Genomic DNA, 18,858 nt, shown 5'->3' with positions numbered 1-18,858 from the left:
TTTATTTGTTTATTTTATTATATTTGTATTTTTATCAAATCATTTACATTTACCTTGTATGTTTAATGTATTATATTTTATACAGTCATTACAAATATCGTTGAGTATTTTTTACTCAATTGCAATATGTATTTTTAATTTGAACACAAATTATTAAAATAATTTCCTCTCCTTGAAAATTCCCTTAAAAAAATAAAATATTATTTTTTACAAAATATTAAGACTAGCGCTATAACTTCTATACGATTTAAAATTATGTTATAACAGTGAATTTAAATTGTTTTATTTTTAAATGATTTTGTTAAGGGAATATGTAAAAAATAATTGTTGATAAAACAGTTTACTTTATCCATGGTACTATACTGCTATGCTATGATGTGTAAAATATAAAATACATAAAATATTTATATTTCACATATTAATTATTGCCAATTTAGCATCCCTGTTAATAATTATGAGAATATTGTTTGTAAAAAAATATAATATCTTAATTTATTTTTGTTTTTATAATTATTAAAAATTTGTATTCCAGGTCTACAACTATATTAAATCAAACTTTATAGCATAAATAGGAACGATAAAAAAAAATGTATAATGTGTAAAATATGCAATATAATTTATTTCCAAAAAGTATGAATGTATTAAAAATCATCAATAATAACTAAAACAGCTAATTGTTTTTTATTGGAGGTTAAAATTTAATTTGTTAGTTAAGTTATTAATTATTCCATAGTTATAATTGTTTATTATATAATTTACAAAGTTCATATATTTATGTTCATTTTCATGTAATAAGAGGAAAGTAAGTAGGTATTACATTATGTCAGTGAAAAGAAATTGAAGTTGAAACTTTTGAAGATTTTTAGTAACAAAAAATGTGTTTTTAAAGATAATGACGCAATAAAATCACTGCTGCGAAGAACCAATAGTTTTCTTATTTCGAAAATTATTTTTAAAAAACTCTTCAAATAAAACTTCTACAATTTGTAAAAGTATCGATATTTTATATATTGGTTCTATAATTTATTCTAAATATGAACTAAAAAAAAAAAAAAAGAAAAAAACTATAACGACCTTAAATATCACTTTTTACGGGAATTACTATTTTAAGTTCACAGTTGACCGCCTTAGTATTTAAATGTATCACATTAAATTTTTATACCACTAAATTAAGTATTTTAATACTCCTATACATGCTGAAACCTAGTAATGTAAAAGCAAAATTAAACGAGTTTCATGTTGTAGTTATATATTCATCTACTAGAGAGCAATAACGTACTATGTAAAATAATATTTATGTTATTTTCGATTTATTTTGTAACAAATCTTTGAGTATTAAAGTAATACGCTTATTTAAATATTACTAATTAGTCACTATAGTAGTAAAACTCTGATCTTTTTTTTTTTTTAATGTTCTTAATATTTGTGTGGTAATTATTTATAGTTACCTACTTGAATATTCCGTCAAAATTGTTACCTAGTTATAAACATTAAATAAAATATAGTAGTTAATATGTAGATATTATATTACAATCACAGCGTAGATATTCATTTAAAAAATACTCATTTTGTACCTCCCTCGTCATTTACAATACATATATTAAACTTATATGCAATAATATATTGACATTATAGATGAAAATCGATTTTAAGCGTAGACGAACTGTCTCAAATTTCTTAAGATATTTTATACATTTTTCTATTTATAATTCTAGTACAGAAGGTTATAGTGATTACACTTATATATTGAAAATAATGTTTTATATAATTAATAATAATAATAATACATACGTGGAAGTGAAAAGTTTCAAGTAAAATTAAACTTTTATACATTGCTTAAATATTAAATTTTAATCAAATTTGGGCTTTAAAATGTGTTTATAAAAACAAAAGCAGTATTTATACAAAACTTAGTGTTTTAGATATTTTTGTAAAAATGAAAATATCAACATAATATGACAAACTTCTTATCTAAATGTTCTAATCGTAAAGTCTAAAGTTTTTGATTACAATATCTCAAGCTATTAAATAATCTCTTATCATGTATTCATGTAAAATCTATTTACCTACTCTCTTGTACATGGTACATTTCAAAGTTCCCCAGTGGTGGTTAGTCAGGCATGTTGTACTTTTTTTCACTTTACTATCCACCACAAATTATATAGGTATTGAATGAATAACCTAGTAAACGTATTGGTATTTTTATAGCTAATATAAATTTTCCCTTCACTTTTTAAATTATATTGAATAAAATTGCACTGTATACCTAATATTATCTATAATGTATACTCCAATAAAATAAATAATTACCGGTGAAAATGAATTGTGTCCCAAGATCACTTTTTCATACAAATTGCATCCCAATAATATTAAACAACTACACTAATTGCTTCCCGATAATATTTAAAAATTATACTAATGTCTAAAGTAAATACGTTATTTTCTTTCCCATTTGATATAGACTTAAGATTCAATTACAACATTAAATAAATATTATAAATATTATCTTGCTAAGTTAGGTTAAAAATATTATTTTTTATCGTATCGTAATTATGTATATCAAAAGTATTGTTTTCATCGTTAAATATAAAAATAAAAGAATAAAAAAAAAAAATAATAAAAAATATTAGTTATAATGTGCAAGTGATATATATGTTATTATAATATTATTTATGGGCTTATGGCTTGGAAAAAACTTGAACGATTCGGTTTTGACAAAATCAAAACGAACAAAACATGTTATTTCGTTCACGTCGTATTTAATAATTTCTTTTCTTAACAATTATTGTTTTTAAAATATTTGATGTTTTATATTCTTTATTAGAATACAATTGCAAATTTCTATGCAAGTATATTTTTGTACGATTTTAAGTATATCAATAAAATTGTTGATATTTGAATGAGCAGAATAAAACATTCCGTTAAATTTTGAATGGAAAACTTTATAGCTATTTGTTGTCCGTGTAATTGAACCAAATAATTTTTAAATATTATCGGGATGCAATTAGTATAGTAGTATAGAAAACCCGAGACGCAATTAGTATGTCACAAATTGCAATTTTTGTATCAGGGTTGCAATTCGTATACAGCCATAATTACACGAGTTTATTGTTATATGTCTGTCTAATAGCGTGTAAATTTTTATTTGTATCCAAATGGATAATCCGTTTTACTCATAGTAGATAAATAATTAACAAATTTTATAATTTTGACAAAATACGTTATTAAAATTTTAACTGTAATTGCTTAGAAAAATAAATTGTGCTGATAAATTTTTGATATTTTTATATAAGTATAAATATAATAGTACAATTAATTAATTATGAAAATCCTTGTACCTTTACAATCATAAAACATTTTAACTAAGCATAATATTTTTTAACAAAATGTACAAAAATATCTTAAAAATAATTTCTATATAATATTTTAAAGACATATTTTTTTAGTAAACTATAATTATTTAAGTAATAGTATAATGTTTTAAATTGTCAATACATTTTTTTTTTTTATTACAGCAAACTCATAAAAAAATAATATGAGCCTTCAACTACATGTTTTTAATTCCAATGAAAACAAAAATGTTGAGGCATCTTCTGTTACATTATCAAATAAAATTAAAATAAATAACACAATGAATTTTTAACTATAAAATAATTTGCAAATCTTTGTGATAATGATGAATTTAGTCAAAATTTAAACTCAAACGCTTTATTATTTGACTATATTTTTGTTATTTTTAATTTCTGTAAGAATAAATCATGAAAATCGTTGTATTACATTTAAACCTATTTTATATACAAAAAAAAAAAAATTATCATACATAAATCGAAGAAAAATTTAAAATGTTTAAATCTTCAAATTTATTTTTAGAAAAAAATATAAAATATTTTGGTACTTATATTTCGTTAAGAAAATGCTAATAATAATTAATATTTGGTAAAAATTTCAAGTTTTTATTGTTCTACATTTTTGAACCACAGTGGTTCAATTTGTTTCGATTATTTTTTAAAATACTAAAAACTTTTAACTTTTGACCCCCCCCCCTCTCTAAAGTACCAACTAGATTTCATTTTCTACAAGAAACCACATTCGAAGTTGAATATTCAAGAATAATATGAAAAAAATACAGTTGTATTATTTAATATACACTAATGTAACCCCTCGCTCCACTCAAAATTTAAAATGATTGACATTTTTTAATGTATAATATACCATCTAATCGTATATTGTACATAATAGTCATGGAATAGTCATGGTACATCGTACATCACAGTATTTGAATATTATATTAAATGTTAAGCAAACGTATGTGGTATGTATAATATTTTAGACCATTCATAGATAAAATTATAAGGGTGTTGTTAATTTACATCAAAATTGACCCTGAATATTTACAACATGTGTAATTTGCACTAAAACTTTTAAATTGAGTTTGTAATTTGCACCAAAATAAAGATATGTAATTAACACCATCTGAGGTAGTAATAAATAGGAAATGTAATTAGCACCAAAATCAAAATTGATTAATACAAGATAGGTACTATCGAAAGAATAATCGTACAATTTTCGATATTTGAGTGCATATCACAAAATTGTGATTATGCACTTATCTAAATCAGGTCTTCATGTTAAAATAGGTACGTTGACCTCAATAATTCATATAATTTTATTATTTTTGCTGCTTTAAATTGTTAATGATTGTAATTTTTATACTCATCAAGTACGCATAACTTGGATAATCTTTATAAAATATATATAACAACAAAATTGTCATGCTATATTAATATATTTATACTTAGAAAAACACTGCGTTGTAGGAGTATTTTCAGAAAAAAAATGTTATTTATTAGTTTAATAAAATTTCTAAAAAATTAAAATATATAGTTTTTAAATGGGATTTAATTATAACTGAAAATAAAAATATAAATAATAACTGTATAAAGGTATATCATCTTATATTTTATATTTTTTCAATGTAAAATATGTTCTTTTAAATCTAGAGAAATATATTGTGGAAATATAAATTTTAAATAATTTTAAATCAATCGAGAAAGAGAATATTAACTAAACAAAGTTGTTTATCTTCGATAATCATGTCAGTTGCCACTGTATATATTATTATATACCTATGTTTATATTATAACTATTACCTATGGTCCACATTCATGAATAAAAAATATATGTTATGAATGATTCTATAATCGCGATGAACTAAAAAAAAATTCACTTTTCCTTAAAATATTTTAATGTTTTAAAATAAAATGTAGGTAGTTATAATATTTTAATATTTCTATTAGTCATTAGTTTTAGGCTCAACGTATATTTTATGAATAAAAAAAATAGAAACAATTAAGGGAAAAACACTCTATATTTATATGAAAATGCTAATACATTGTTTCCGCACGTAAGTGGTACACACTTAATGAGTCTAAAATTAAATACCTAAATAATGTATGTTATAACTAATAATAAACTAAAATAAGTTTTGAGTTGCCTATTTAAGTTATAACCGTAAACTATGATAATACGATAAACATGTCTTAACATCGTTGTATACGTCTTCGTTGGCTGCTTTCAGAATATATTTACAGTAAAATAATATTCTTTGATGAATTGTGTTTTTATAACACTATATATATATATATATATATATATATATAATAAAATATATGAAAATATGACTACAGCTGTAGTGTGTTTTTGGGTGTGTCTAGAATTTCAGACATCGTGGACCACCTCCAGGTCAAAAAATGTGATTTTAAAATTATTGTAGATAATATTAAGAAAACACGTTTATACCTATAAGTACCTACTAGACTTTAGTCTTATTATTTTTTTTAACTTTTAAATAAAATAACTATTTAAATGCAAACTATAATTTATCAAATTGTTTGCATCAATTGTTTTTAAATTTGTATGGCTATTATTTTTTACTTAAAACTGGACCATTTTTTTCATATGAATCTATAGAACTTACGTCATATTTACATCATTTTTGGTTAGAAACTATAATAATATTAATTTTAGTTAAACTAAATATTCTTATATTGATAAACAATTCATAAAAGACTAAACTTATCAGTACCTTGTAAATCAATGTTATATGAAAATCAATATTAATTAATTCATTTAATTTTACTATAATTTTTACCGCACATAAATCTAACCTAAACTATCCATGCCAATATGCCATAAATATAACATTTTTATTATTTTTAATTCTAACTTTATTTTTATAAGGCTCATGAAACAAGAAACTTAAACAAATTTGGTACCTTTTAAGCATTACTTAACAATTACGTGTAAAATTATAAATCAAAATGTGTATGAATATTTTTTATATTTTTTTTTATACCTATCATAGTATCATGTAGTTATATTTAATTTAATTAACATTATTAGTTATTTACTTTTTTATCTATATTATTATATTCTCTAAATTACAAATAGTTATATAAATATAATTATTATTGTGATGTGTAGTTATATTATAAGAACATTTTTATTGATACCTAAATACTCTTAATAACCTTATACTATAATAAAAATAAATATTATTTTTATTTATTTATTTATTTGTTTTTTTTTTTTTTTTTGCAAAAACGACTATGAATTCTAGTGGTACATTTCAGATCAATAACATCATATTATAAACAAAAATATATTTTATATTTGAAAATTAATAAATTACAATACGTCAACCAATACTATAATTTTAATTAAAAATAAGAAGTACTATGAAACACATTAGTAAAATACAATAATTAGTTAAACTGATTTTATTAAAAAAATATTTTAATACAGTTGTTGTTAACATGCAATTTAGTTTAAATACAATTTTAGTAAAAAAGAAAGAGGACAAATTACTCGGAACATTCTTGCATCCTTAGTAGAATCATTGAGAAAGTGGGACATAATTGTAGTAGTTTGGCCACTTCCCTTAAAATACGTCTAGGCAACTCAAATAAAAAAATATTTTTACATTTAGTATATTTAATATATATATTAATAGTGTATTACGATAAATGAATAGCTGTTATTTTTTTTATGTAGTTTTTATTTTTATTTAATATGTTTAGAAAAACTACAAAAATATTAATTTTATTGTAGGAGATAATTGAAAAACACTTTATTTATTTTTTCAATCAACTTTTTTTGCGTAATAATATGTTTAGAAATTGTCATGTTATACTTTTATTACTTAGTTGGTATAATACTTTTAAAAAGTTCTTTATTGATATTTTAATAGTTTCTTCTTAAAATATAAAAGAACTATTATTTATGATTAAAAATACCAAGAATTGTTTAGTAAGCATAGATCTTATATTATGATTGTATTTTTCTATGGGCTCGTTTTTTTATGGGTATTAGTTAATTAAATAATAAAATAAAATAATTTTACCAAAATATTTAATATTTTAATGAATAAATGTATATTGTAGAGTACGTTCACTAAAATAGGTTACTGAATTGATAAAAATAATGTAAAATTTTTTTCCTGAAATACATTTATTTAAACTATCATTTAAGCATTACTCTTATTGAAATTATTTTTAGTTCATTGTTTATATAGTTTCCATTTTAAAAAGTTATAGTAGAAGCAAAACATTACACTGATTGGTTTTTAAAATAGTAGGTACAAATGGACTCATTAATGAGACACTTATATAGTTGTATATTATATTATGATAAAATATGAATGCATGTTTCTTAGTGTTACGAAAATGTTTGAATTTTATATTTTTATACATTGAAAAATATATTAAGTTAAAGTACTATTAAAATTTTAAATTTAACTTGACTAACAGTCAAATGTATAAATAATATATAAATATATATATTAAAAACTTAATCTGGTATGTCGATGTTGAACTGATAGAATGTAAGTATATGTCGTGATTTTAAATTTGACAAGTTGCAAAAAAAAAAATTTATTGTATGAATTATTATTTACATTTTGTGTAAACAAATTATAAGCCAATATACAAACAATGTTACTTTTAATTTTCGAAATAAAGTTTTAAAAACCTGTTGAAACATAGAATGAGACAACTTAAGTATTTAACAATTTAATTATTATTAATTACATATTATTTTAGATATTCTCGTAATATTAGGTAGATATTGATATGTATCTAATAGGAACCTATTTCAGAATAAAAAATTCATAGTTTATGCTTATCTAATTAATGTAATTTCACATTTGCATCTATATAATTATAAAGATAATGATAATATATTTTGATTATCATAGTCCATAAGTACCTTTTAATGTGGATTTTTATAACATAGAATGTTTATGCCTATACAGACATTTTTCATATCTTAATCGGCTTTGTTTCTTAAAAAAAAAACGACATAGTTATTATACTTAGAATTTAAGAATCATTGATTTTCCCCGTTATCTTAGTGCTAAGGTATTAGATGTTGTTAAAAATTTCAAATAACTTATCATATGACATAAATTATATTTAAATTGAAACATTTAATTGATTGTTATTTTAAAGATAACAAAATAAGTGACATTGACGCTTAAATAATATTACGAGGTTGAAATTATTAAAACGTATTTCCGGAAGTGATCAGTATATTATGTTTCTAAGATAATAAAAATATAAAATAATTAATATAACTATGAAAATGTTTTTGCAATAATATTATTATTATATTATAATCATTTTTACATTTATTATTCCGTAATAATCTCATATTGATTCGACTACTTGTCCACATCTCTCTGTTGACCTGTTGTCCATTATACTATACATATATATATATATATATTATTTGGGGACTACCTTCATACAATTAAACTTTTCATGTAGGTACAAATATACACACACTCATTTAAAATGTTTCTGAGCTTTCTCCGAGGCACACACACACACACGCGCGCGCGCGCGCGTGCTCTGGCGCGTTGACTGTGATTCTTCTTTGAGTCTAAATCAGCTCAACTTAACATCAAATATTCGTACCTAATCGTATATAATATTACGATATTCGATTTATGTTATTTTATTTTTGCCATGAATCCCGGTTTTAGGGGATGCAGCGTGCATTACTGTCAATTAAAATCAATAATACACTAAATAATAATAATAAGATATTAATACTAATGGATGTTTGACCGTTGTCTGACTACGATATCAATGAGCTGGAATCAACTTAAAGTAAAAAAAAAAAAATCACAGCCGTCCAGATGCTCTAAACGAGTATTCCAATTAATGATCAACGCAGAACCAGTTTTTTTAAAGAGGCCTCCCGAAAAAATAACACACACATACACACCAATAATATTCATAGACAAATACCATTAATTTCATCCTGTTCGTTTCCAATTCTTATTTTAAGACACCGCAAAAACTAGGTCAACGTGTACTATACATGATCAGAACTGTTGTTGAAAAATTATGACATATTACAATCTATGCGACTGGAAACTTTGATCGCTTACCTACACGAAATATCGACATTTTTATGTGGACATAGTGATAAATATTTGTTTTTATCGACCCCGACGTTATTATTTACTATTATTACATGCATTTTAATACCGGATATCGGGAGATAACTGATAAAATATATGTACCACCAGAGCGACACGTTCCTCTTTGTTGAACCAGTTTATTCACGAATTATACAATTTAATAAGCGCATTTTATTTATTGTTATTATATTATTATGGCGTGTTTTAAAGTGGTAAAAGCTTTATTTTGTATTATTATCAGTTTTAGCCACTCGACGTCGTGTTATAAGCTGTCGAAAAATGACGAGAAGTGTCCAGAAGTCAGGGCCAGGAGTAATTGTGATCTAGATGCAGTAAGAACTATATAATATATGATAATATATACATATTTACTACTAATAATTAATGTAATAATATAAAACAAAACATATCCAAATAAAGTACTAGAAGTAGTAGAAAAATAAAATAGATATTAATATAGTATAATGTATATTTAATGTTTCCGCACATGTGGTTTCATTTGAGATTAAATCAATTTAATATTAAGAATATCTGTTATTAAAAAAAAAACTTTCAATTACTACTGCACGCAAAGTACCTTTTTGATATTGGGAAATAAAATATATTAAATCACAATTTAATTTTTTTAGAAATATTAATTGCGTACTTGTAAAAAAAAAAAAATAATAATTAAAAAGAAATGTTTAAATTAAATTAATTAAAATAATATTAGGCATATGCTGATATGCGTCACGAACCAACCATAATCTGTTAATATCGAATACAATTATTCGAATAGGTAATATATTTTAAAAGCGTATTAGACCATTATTTAATACAAATGTACGATTTAATAATAATAGTAATAATAATATGTACGTGCATTCAAAATATATAACACATTTGATGTATGTTTGTGTTAAACGGTTTTTTTTTTTTTTTGTATAATTTTAATACGTAATTCGATATTAAAATATTCATATAGCCGTTACTGATTATGACGTGTGCAGTCAAATGTTATCTTCGTATACATATAGTACACATGGGTGGAAATAGGACTGTGGGAAATAATTATTCCATTACATATTTACTTCAACCCTCTGATAATTTTTTTCTCAATCTACTTAAATAAATTTTAGTTTTAAATAATAATTATAGCAATAAAAAATATGCGTGTGAGTTATTTATAAGTATATAGTTTTTATAAGAATTGCAATATATTTAATTCGATGTTGATTGAAAAACAATGTAGAGATAAGAAAGTATTTTCGAATTAATTGTTGTACTCCACCCTTACCATACACACACACGTCATACCCTCATAAGAACTGTTAGATATTTCAATCTAAGAAGCTTAAATTTCGCTTAAAATTATACCTAGTCAATGACATTCTTTTTCGCAAATGCTTATACGCACTTCGCTACTTTGGTTAGTAGCATGTTACTATTACCTATATTGAGTGTTTGAAATTTTTCATAAAATATTTCAATATTTTAATATTTTAATATTTTATTTTTACTTAACTTTTTGTAAAAATTATAATTAATAAGTATTATTTAAAATTAGACTATATAATTATCTAAATTAAATAAATTTCGTACTAGGTATTTAAAAAAAAATAAAAATAAAAATGTTATGTAAATGAAACTAACTTATATTAATTAGATAATATTTAATTATATTGATCGATTGTTGAATTTAATTGCTTTTTTACTTAATTTTGTACGTGATGTGATTGTGTACACGTGGCAATAACCAAGTGCCTTCACATTATATAATAATATCTTTTTAATAATAAATATTATTAAAAATAATGAGCAAAAAGCCCAAAAATAAAAAAATATACCTCAAAAAACAAAAATAAACCTAAATATGTCTTAAAAGGCAAAAACCTTTAATTAATAAATACTGAAAATAAACAAAATAAAATTATAGATTTAAATTTGTCGTAATACGAAATTAATTTATATTTAATCGGTCTATTTTGTGACTATGTAAAAAATATATACAAAGGCTAAAAATCTTCTACCTTAAAGACACGAATGATTTTTTACCTACTTTAATATTATAAAAGTATTTAAAATATTTTACATTGATAAGACACATACAAAAAAATTAAATAACACAATATTATACACAAATATAGAGTACTTACATCATAGTAGCATTATATACCTATATACTTAAATATGCCTATAACAACACGTAATGCATTATTAATATTTATTATCATTAAAAATTGCGCTAAAAAAAAAAAAAAATCAAAATTACACTTTTTTTTTTGTAAAATATTTCTTAAACACTACCTTTAATACATTCGCGTAGGTATCTATGATACGGCTATTGCTTTTTATTGTACGTCTATCTATATACGAGTAGTATAGGTGGTATAAAATATAGAGAAAATAAACATCGTTACATCGATATATCGCAAAGGTTATGACGAAATATGTATAATAAATTAATAATAATAATATAAGTGAAACAAAATGCGATTTACAGATTAAAGGCGCATGGAACGTAATAGAGTATTACGCAAGTTCAGAAGAGGTAGAGATCTATAGATGCATGAGGTCGACGTTCAATTTATCGCCGGACACGCCGGAGATTTCCATGGACTTTACGTACAGCTATGCGGACGACCCGGACAACGAAATGTTGACCGGCAACATCACATGGAATATACCAAGCTTTGAATTTCCCGGTCATTGGGTTCACATGGAAACACCGTGTATGGCACGTTATGATATCACATAATATATAATACTATAATAGTTTATTTTAAAATACGTGCGTCTGTTTATAACATTTTATAGTGTTACATAATAATAGTATATATACACTACTTTTACTTAGTCATAAGTTGCATAGCTTTGCAAATTCAAAATTTAGTTGAAACTCTAAGTTATATATAATTAATTTACTTTATATTACACAATAGGTACCGAGAACAAAAATATTTGTGTATTAATTATTTTAATTATTTCTAATCAAAACGGTGGTAAAAAAAAAAACAATAATCATGAGAATGAGTTTTTATTAATTCATAATTGTATGTAACTATATGCAAGTTATATAGTTGTTACTTGTTGCCTCAAATCAACTTTAATACATATATCACACATTTTTAAAAATGTTTGGCCTCATTCAAGGAATATATTAAACACTTCATGATTATTATCTTATTTCTGAAGCTTTTGGACTGAAAACTCTGGTTAACTATAGCTGTACGCTTAGCTATTTTTCCTCATTCTACGTGTTTTAATACGGATTTTTATATCCTATAGATTAGATACGAGCTACCATAAATTACCTAAAAATACTTAATTAAGCAACCGTTATATATTTCCTTTATAATCTATATCCTTTTATATTAGAATTAAATATGTAATATTGTAAAATTGTATCGTATCCACTATAAATTGTTAATTACCTATTCACATTAAATAAATGTTACTTCAAATTTAAAAGGTTAAATCACGTATAGGTATTTAATTATATTTTGTAATGACTAAAGCTCTCTTAGAACAATTATTATCTTAATTACGTTGCATTTCTACTCATATGCTAAGTATAAAGAATTTTAATAATATACTATTATATATTATTATATTGCTATACATATTTATGTCAAAGTATTTTTGATATATTCGATCGTAGATGGATTAAGTTTTCATGATGAGAAAAATTAACTTAAAAACGACAATTTTGTAATTTTATAGATGAAGGAGTTTACAATACGTTCGTACTAGACTGTAAGGACACGTGGGCAGTGCTTTTGCACTGCGCTGAGAAACCGTCCAGCCCGCGGTACTTGTCTAGCATCCTGTTGTCCAGGGAAAGGACGGTGCCTGTAAACGTGCTTAGTTACGTGCACGACAAATTGCCCAAGTACGGCGTCCAGCTCGAGTACACATTCCCTATGGTTCAGGACGATTGCAGTCCTGCCGTCATCCCGTTGTACTATGGTACAAAAACAGTGGCAGCCAGTGACAAGCAGACTGGGGCTGTAAGTAACATTTTCAAGCACCCTATGTTGCACAATGACCGGGGCAATAAGCAGCAAACCAAAATCAATACCGATAACCAATAATTACTGATATTGTATTGTTAACATTAGTACCGATTTACTTTAACATATTTTGATAAAACTAAATTGTAAATAAAACGTTATCAATATTATTATACATAATTATTTATGTCTAGACACTTGCATATTATTTATTTATATTTGAGACCTTGCGTTTTTGTTAGTTTTTTTTTACAGTTAACCATTGTCAGCACAATAACAATATTATAATTTACAGAGGTCGAAAACTTATACTTTTTAAACTCTTCGTTTCTCCGCGACAGAATATTTTTTACGGCCTCAGTAATATACTGCTGTATAATAAGTATAGTTGCATATTTTATTAATGAAGTAGGTAGGTAGGTATATAGGTTAGGCTAACCTCAACGTGCAATTATACATTCTTTCAAATGCAAACACATTATTACTTTTAGTTTTCACTTGCTAGCTCAAAAATTTGAATTATTTATGACGTGCGTTTTTTAATGTAATGAAAATAATTAGACCGTTTGAAACATTATACAAAAGCATGCACTATTTGAATATTAAAATTTAATAATATATACTTTAAGTTTATTCGCGTTTAATAACAATGGACTCTTGTCACAGCAATACAAACAATAAAAAAATGTTATTACAAATATAATCTCAACAAATAAAACAGTTGCTTGAGCTTTTATTTTTTACAACTGAATATCTTGACTTACTTATAATTGTATTATTTGTAATCGCATATTATACAGAATATAAACTATTACGATATAATATCATATTGTTTAAAGTCAATAATATAATAATGTAGTGAAATGATTTTTTTTCGGAATTTCTGATCAAAATACACAGATAATAATATTATATAAAATGATAGAAGAATGAGAAATCTGGTCGATGATTTTATCAAAAAAACGACGGATTTACCTACACAATATAATGATAGTAATTATTTTATGCCGAGGAGGCGAGGACCACGAATGCGCGCAGCGATCTCGTTTGTTTGATCTGCACACATTATATTTTATATATAATACACATAACGCTAATCAATGGCATGCTAATAACGTACGCGTAAAATGAACTAAACCAGTGCGTGTTATAAACTTATATACTTGTACCTACCTGTTTATATACAATACATATATAGTACGTGTGGTCCCGACAAGCGTGTGTGTGTTCGTATAATAGTATCAATGGATCATTAATACTAGGTTTTTTTTTTTTTTTACTTTCCATAACATTTTTTCGTACGCAAATGGCGTGTTGTTATACATACACGAGCACACCACACGATAGGAGGAAGAGGAGGAAGTAGTTATTCGGTTAGCCCCTGTCGGCGGTGGCTTCCTTTCGCTTCCGACACCACTGAGTGGCGGCTCGCGTACACACTCACTTACACACACTCACACACATACATATTATAAATTTATAAAATTCTATCCAGTTCCCATAAAACAGGGTTCCATTTACGACGATGACTTATGAGTGTGTGTGTGCCACAGAGAAATAAAAATACACAGAGGGGAGGCGATAAGCCCGGAGCGCGTATAATGCGCGCGCGCGGGTATACATTATATAGCTGCTGCTGCTGTTGCTACAGGTACTTATGTACAACTACAAGTATATAATATATATATATATATATATACATATATACATAGATATTTGAGAAGAAGATAATAAGTAGGTCACGGGGCCGACCTGCCCGATGGAATGCAGACTGACCGCCCCTCCTGCCCAAGGTGCTTTCCCTCGCTCCCCGCACCCCCTCTCCAAACACCCGTCGCTCATCCGCCAACCGACCCGCTGCGTAGACGGCCGACGGAGACACGTGGGAACCGGCCCGCGAGTCCATTGCCGAAATCACATTAATCCTGCTTATTATCCCTTTCGTTTTGTCATTACACGTCAGATTTACACTCACACGCACGAACGTATATACTATGCGTTACATTTCAATGCCTATATTATGTAATGTCCCTATAACCGATAACTCTTCTACCCCTATCTTACACGATTTCTTCCATCTTTAATTCGACGGAGAAAAATAAAAAAAATTGTATACTAATTCCTTCGAAGTTTATAACAGTATTGTTATTACTTATTAGTTATATTGAATGATCATTTAACATAGTAATAAAACATTCATAACTGTAGAGAACATTTTGCGGGATGTCTCTGCTGTATCACTTCACTCCACTCGTCTAAACTTTAAGTATATCGAATTACTCCAATTAATATTCTACTTTGGAATAAGGAATTAAAAATAAATGTTATTATTAAAAACTTTAATATTTAAAAAATACGTATAACAATAAAAAATAGTAAAATTTTATTATTTGTTTTAGAAAAATATTGTAGAAAAGTTTTTAAGTTTTTGGATGTAACGAGTGTAATACTACAATAAATGATCACCCGGCTTAGGTACGTGATAATTAAACGTATCTAACCCAATGCAGCAGCGTACGGTAAACGGTCTGCAAAAATCAAATTAAAAAGGAAACCATAGCTGTAAAAAGTATAATTGACGGGAAAAAACATATACAGCGGCCACCCAGTCTATATTATATATATAACTATATAAGTAATATCAGCTCTGAACAGCTAACACCTCCGAATAGCGGACAATATTTCAACGATCAAGTGTTCGGAATTTAAAGATTTCAATATAAATATAGGTATACAAAATATTTACGTATAATTCGGCGGTGCTTATAATATAATATTTAATTTAATATAGGTATGCTCTGTGCTCAGGACTAGAACTGTGACATTAGCGGCGGCGGTGTGGAACGATCGAGACGACTCGGCCGAGGCTAGACGAAGTTTAGAAGCGGTCCATTTGATCATCGATATGTGCAGGTACCTATATATTATTATTATACTCGAAGAGAGGTGCGTTACGCACGAGTCCACGTTCTACGTATAACTACTCCACGCACCTAATAACAATATAATAACGTATGCGATCACCATATATGTACGTATAGCATAGAAATACATACCTATGTATTATATATTGTTATATTATTATTTATCATCATACGAACATTATTAATATCGCCGCCACCGGTGTGAGAGAGAAGGCGAACTTGCAATAATTATAAACGTTTTATTTTTTTTTTTTTTTTTGTACTTTTACATAGGTACACTATTTTAGAATTATTATTATTATTATTATAACGACGATCATAATTATATCGTTACCTGACTGCGTGTTATTATTATTATTTTCGGTGTTGTGTATAATATTATTATTATCATCATTCATCGTACTCGTATCCGTTCCGTTGCCGGATACGTTAATTAATTAATAAGGGAAAAAGAAAAACGATCGTATGCGCACAGCTCTCAGTCGATCGACGTGAAGTCAGAATATTTAATACTACGGTACACCCGATGCTGCGCATATATTATATTACGTATTATTATTATTATTATTATTATATTATATGGATACTATATTGCTGCACACGTCGTGATTTTTTTCACACACGCGCGTACGTTGTTGTATTCATTGTCGTGACCGATAATAACTATATTGCGGGAGGAAACAATAAGATAATGTAATAAAATAATGATACATACACGAACACGTCAATGATAATGATAACGTGTAACCAATGGTGTAACTTTTTTGAAGTGGGAGATATGATAACATTCAGTTAGGTCAAAAATATATATATGACTGTGTAAAAAACATCTTTAGTTTACTTTTAACAAAGTTTAAAACAAGATAAATCTACTAGTATTATTTAATTTGTCATGGACGGTGCCGTGCAAGATCGACTATGGTTAATAAATATATTTACTACATACAAAATTAAAATCCTTTGAACGGGTAGCAAGAAATCCATACGCCCTGTTAGAGACATTTCTTACCCAAAAAAAACAAAAATTATTAAAATTGAATCACTTTGAGAGTCATGATAATTTTACTTATAAGACATGTTTTTAAGCAAAACAAGTCACGTGCAGACCCATTTGAGAGGACACCATCCGTTTGTGTTGTCTCCATCAAAACATTCAACATAGCATATTTGCGTTCAGTAGAATCCATTACGTATTATGTTATCTTTGATATTAGAGTGAATTATTATCAAAGTTAAAAGTTAGAAAACTATCAGTGATTAAGTATTAGATTTTTCTCGATATTTTAATTTTTGTGCTGTATATGAGCATTTTGTAATATTTTAGATACTAAATCTAACAACACATAATAGGTTCTTTTGATCGCGAATTTATTATGTTATATGTTTGAAAGACAAAGACAATACATACAATTATTATAGCGTCCTACTAACGAAGTTTAAGAAGTGACAATTAATTTTTCACAGGCGACGCTATGCAGTGTACAGAATTAGATGGTAATTTATAACAATCGAATAAACTGTTATTTTTAATATTTTTGATTTATGATTATTATTATTATTTATATTTTTTTAATAAAAGATTTCTATTCGTAGGTATATTTTGTATGAGTTGTATCATTTTTTTTAAATAGCTCCTTTATATAGTATCCTATATTATATACCTTACATAGTTAACAATTTATGTTTTATTTTATATGTATGTATATATGAATATATAAATAGAACAATAATATAAAATTCTGAAATTTATTTGGAAATTTAAAAACCATGTTAACTATGGAAATCGTGACAAAATTTCTGGGGCGCAAATCAATTTAGAATCAATGTTTATAGAATTTTATCAGTAAAATTATTTAATAAGCCATCAAATAAAATGCACATCTTTATGATAAATATTTTTTTACAAATTATGTCAAAAATAAAATGGGAAGGAAATGAACATAATTATTTTACCTTTCAAATAATTTATCAATAATAAATTAATACATGTGAAAACACTGGGTATATAATATAGGGCAGTAGATACTTGAAGTCGTATCAAATTATTTAATTTAACGAAAAAATATAAAATTAGTAAATAGTAAATACAGTGACGGCGCTGGAGTTTGTGGTGCCCTAGGAAAAATAAACCTCTACCTATACAGGACCTTTGAACCACTACTCACGTGGCCTAAATTAAAATTTTAAAGCACAAAGTCCGGGGCAAGCATGGATCAATTACGCCAAAACAAAGTTTTTGTTTAGAGTCACTGTACCAATTGCGCTCCTTTAATTTTGGGGTCAAAGCACCTACTGCACCTATTGCGTTTGTACTTAAATTACATAAGCAATCTACACATAAAAATGCTTAAAAATTAAAAACTTATTTATTGATGAATTGATTACTGGTTTAAGTGACTGGTTATAATATTTTATAACAGTATCAGGAATTTTATGAAACATTATTATTATTACG

General features: G+C 25.7%; 1 protein-coding gene across 1 annotated transcript; it reads left to right on the top strand.

Moving 5' to 3' along the window:
- The first annotated feature begins 9,630 nt into the window (after positions 1-9,630).
- LOC112599031 lies at positions 9,631-13,639 on the top strand. Its single transcript, XM_025345735.1, has 3 exons — positions 9,631-9,819; positions 11,970-12,198; positions 13,190-13,639. The coding sequence occupies exons 1-3, from the start codon at positions 9,682-9,684 to the stop codon at positions 13,558-13,560; spliced, it is 738 nt and encodes a 245-aa protein (XP_025201520.1). The 5' UTR covers positions 9,631-9,681; the 3' UTR covers positions 13,561-13,639.
- Positions 13,640-18,858: the final 5,219 nt, after the last annotated feature.

This window comes from Melanaphis sacchari, unplaced genomic scaffold (genome assembly GCF_002803265.2).
Source record: "Melanaphis sacchari strain LSU unplaced genomic scaffold, SCAv2.0 Contig4_pilon_pilon, whole genome shotgun sequence".
Lineage (NCBI taxonomy): Eukaryota > Metazoa > Arthropoda > Insecta > Hemiptera > Aphididae > Melanaphis > Melanaphis sacchari.
Note: the sequence above shows the minus strand (reverse complement) of the source record. Positions and strands in the feature narration are given on the sequence as shown.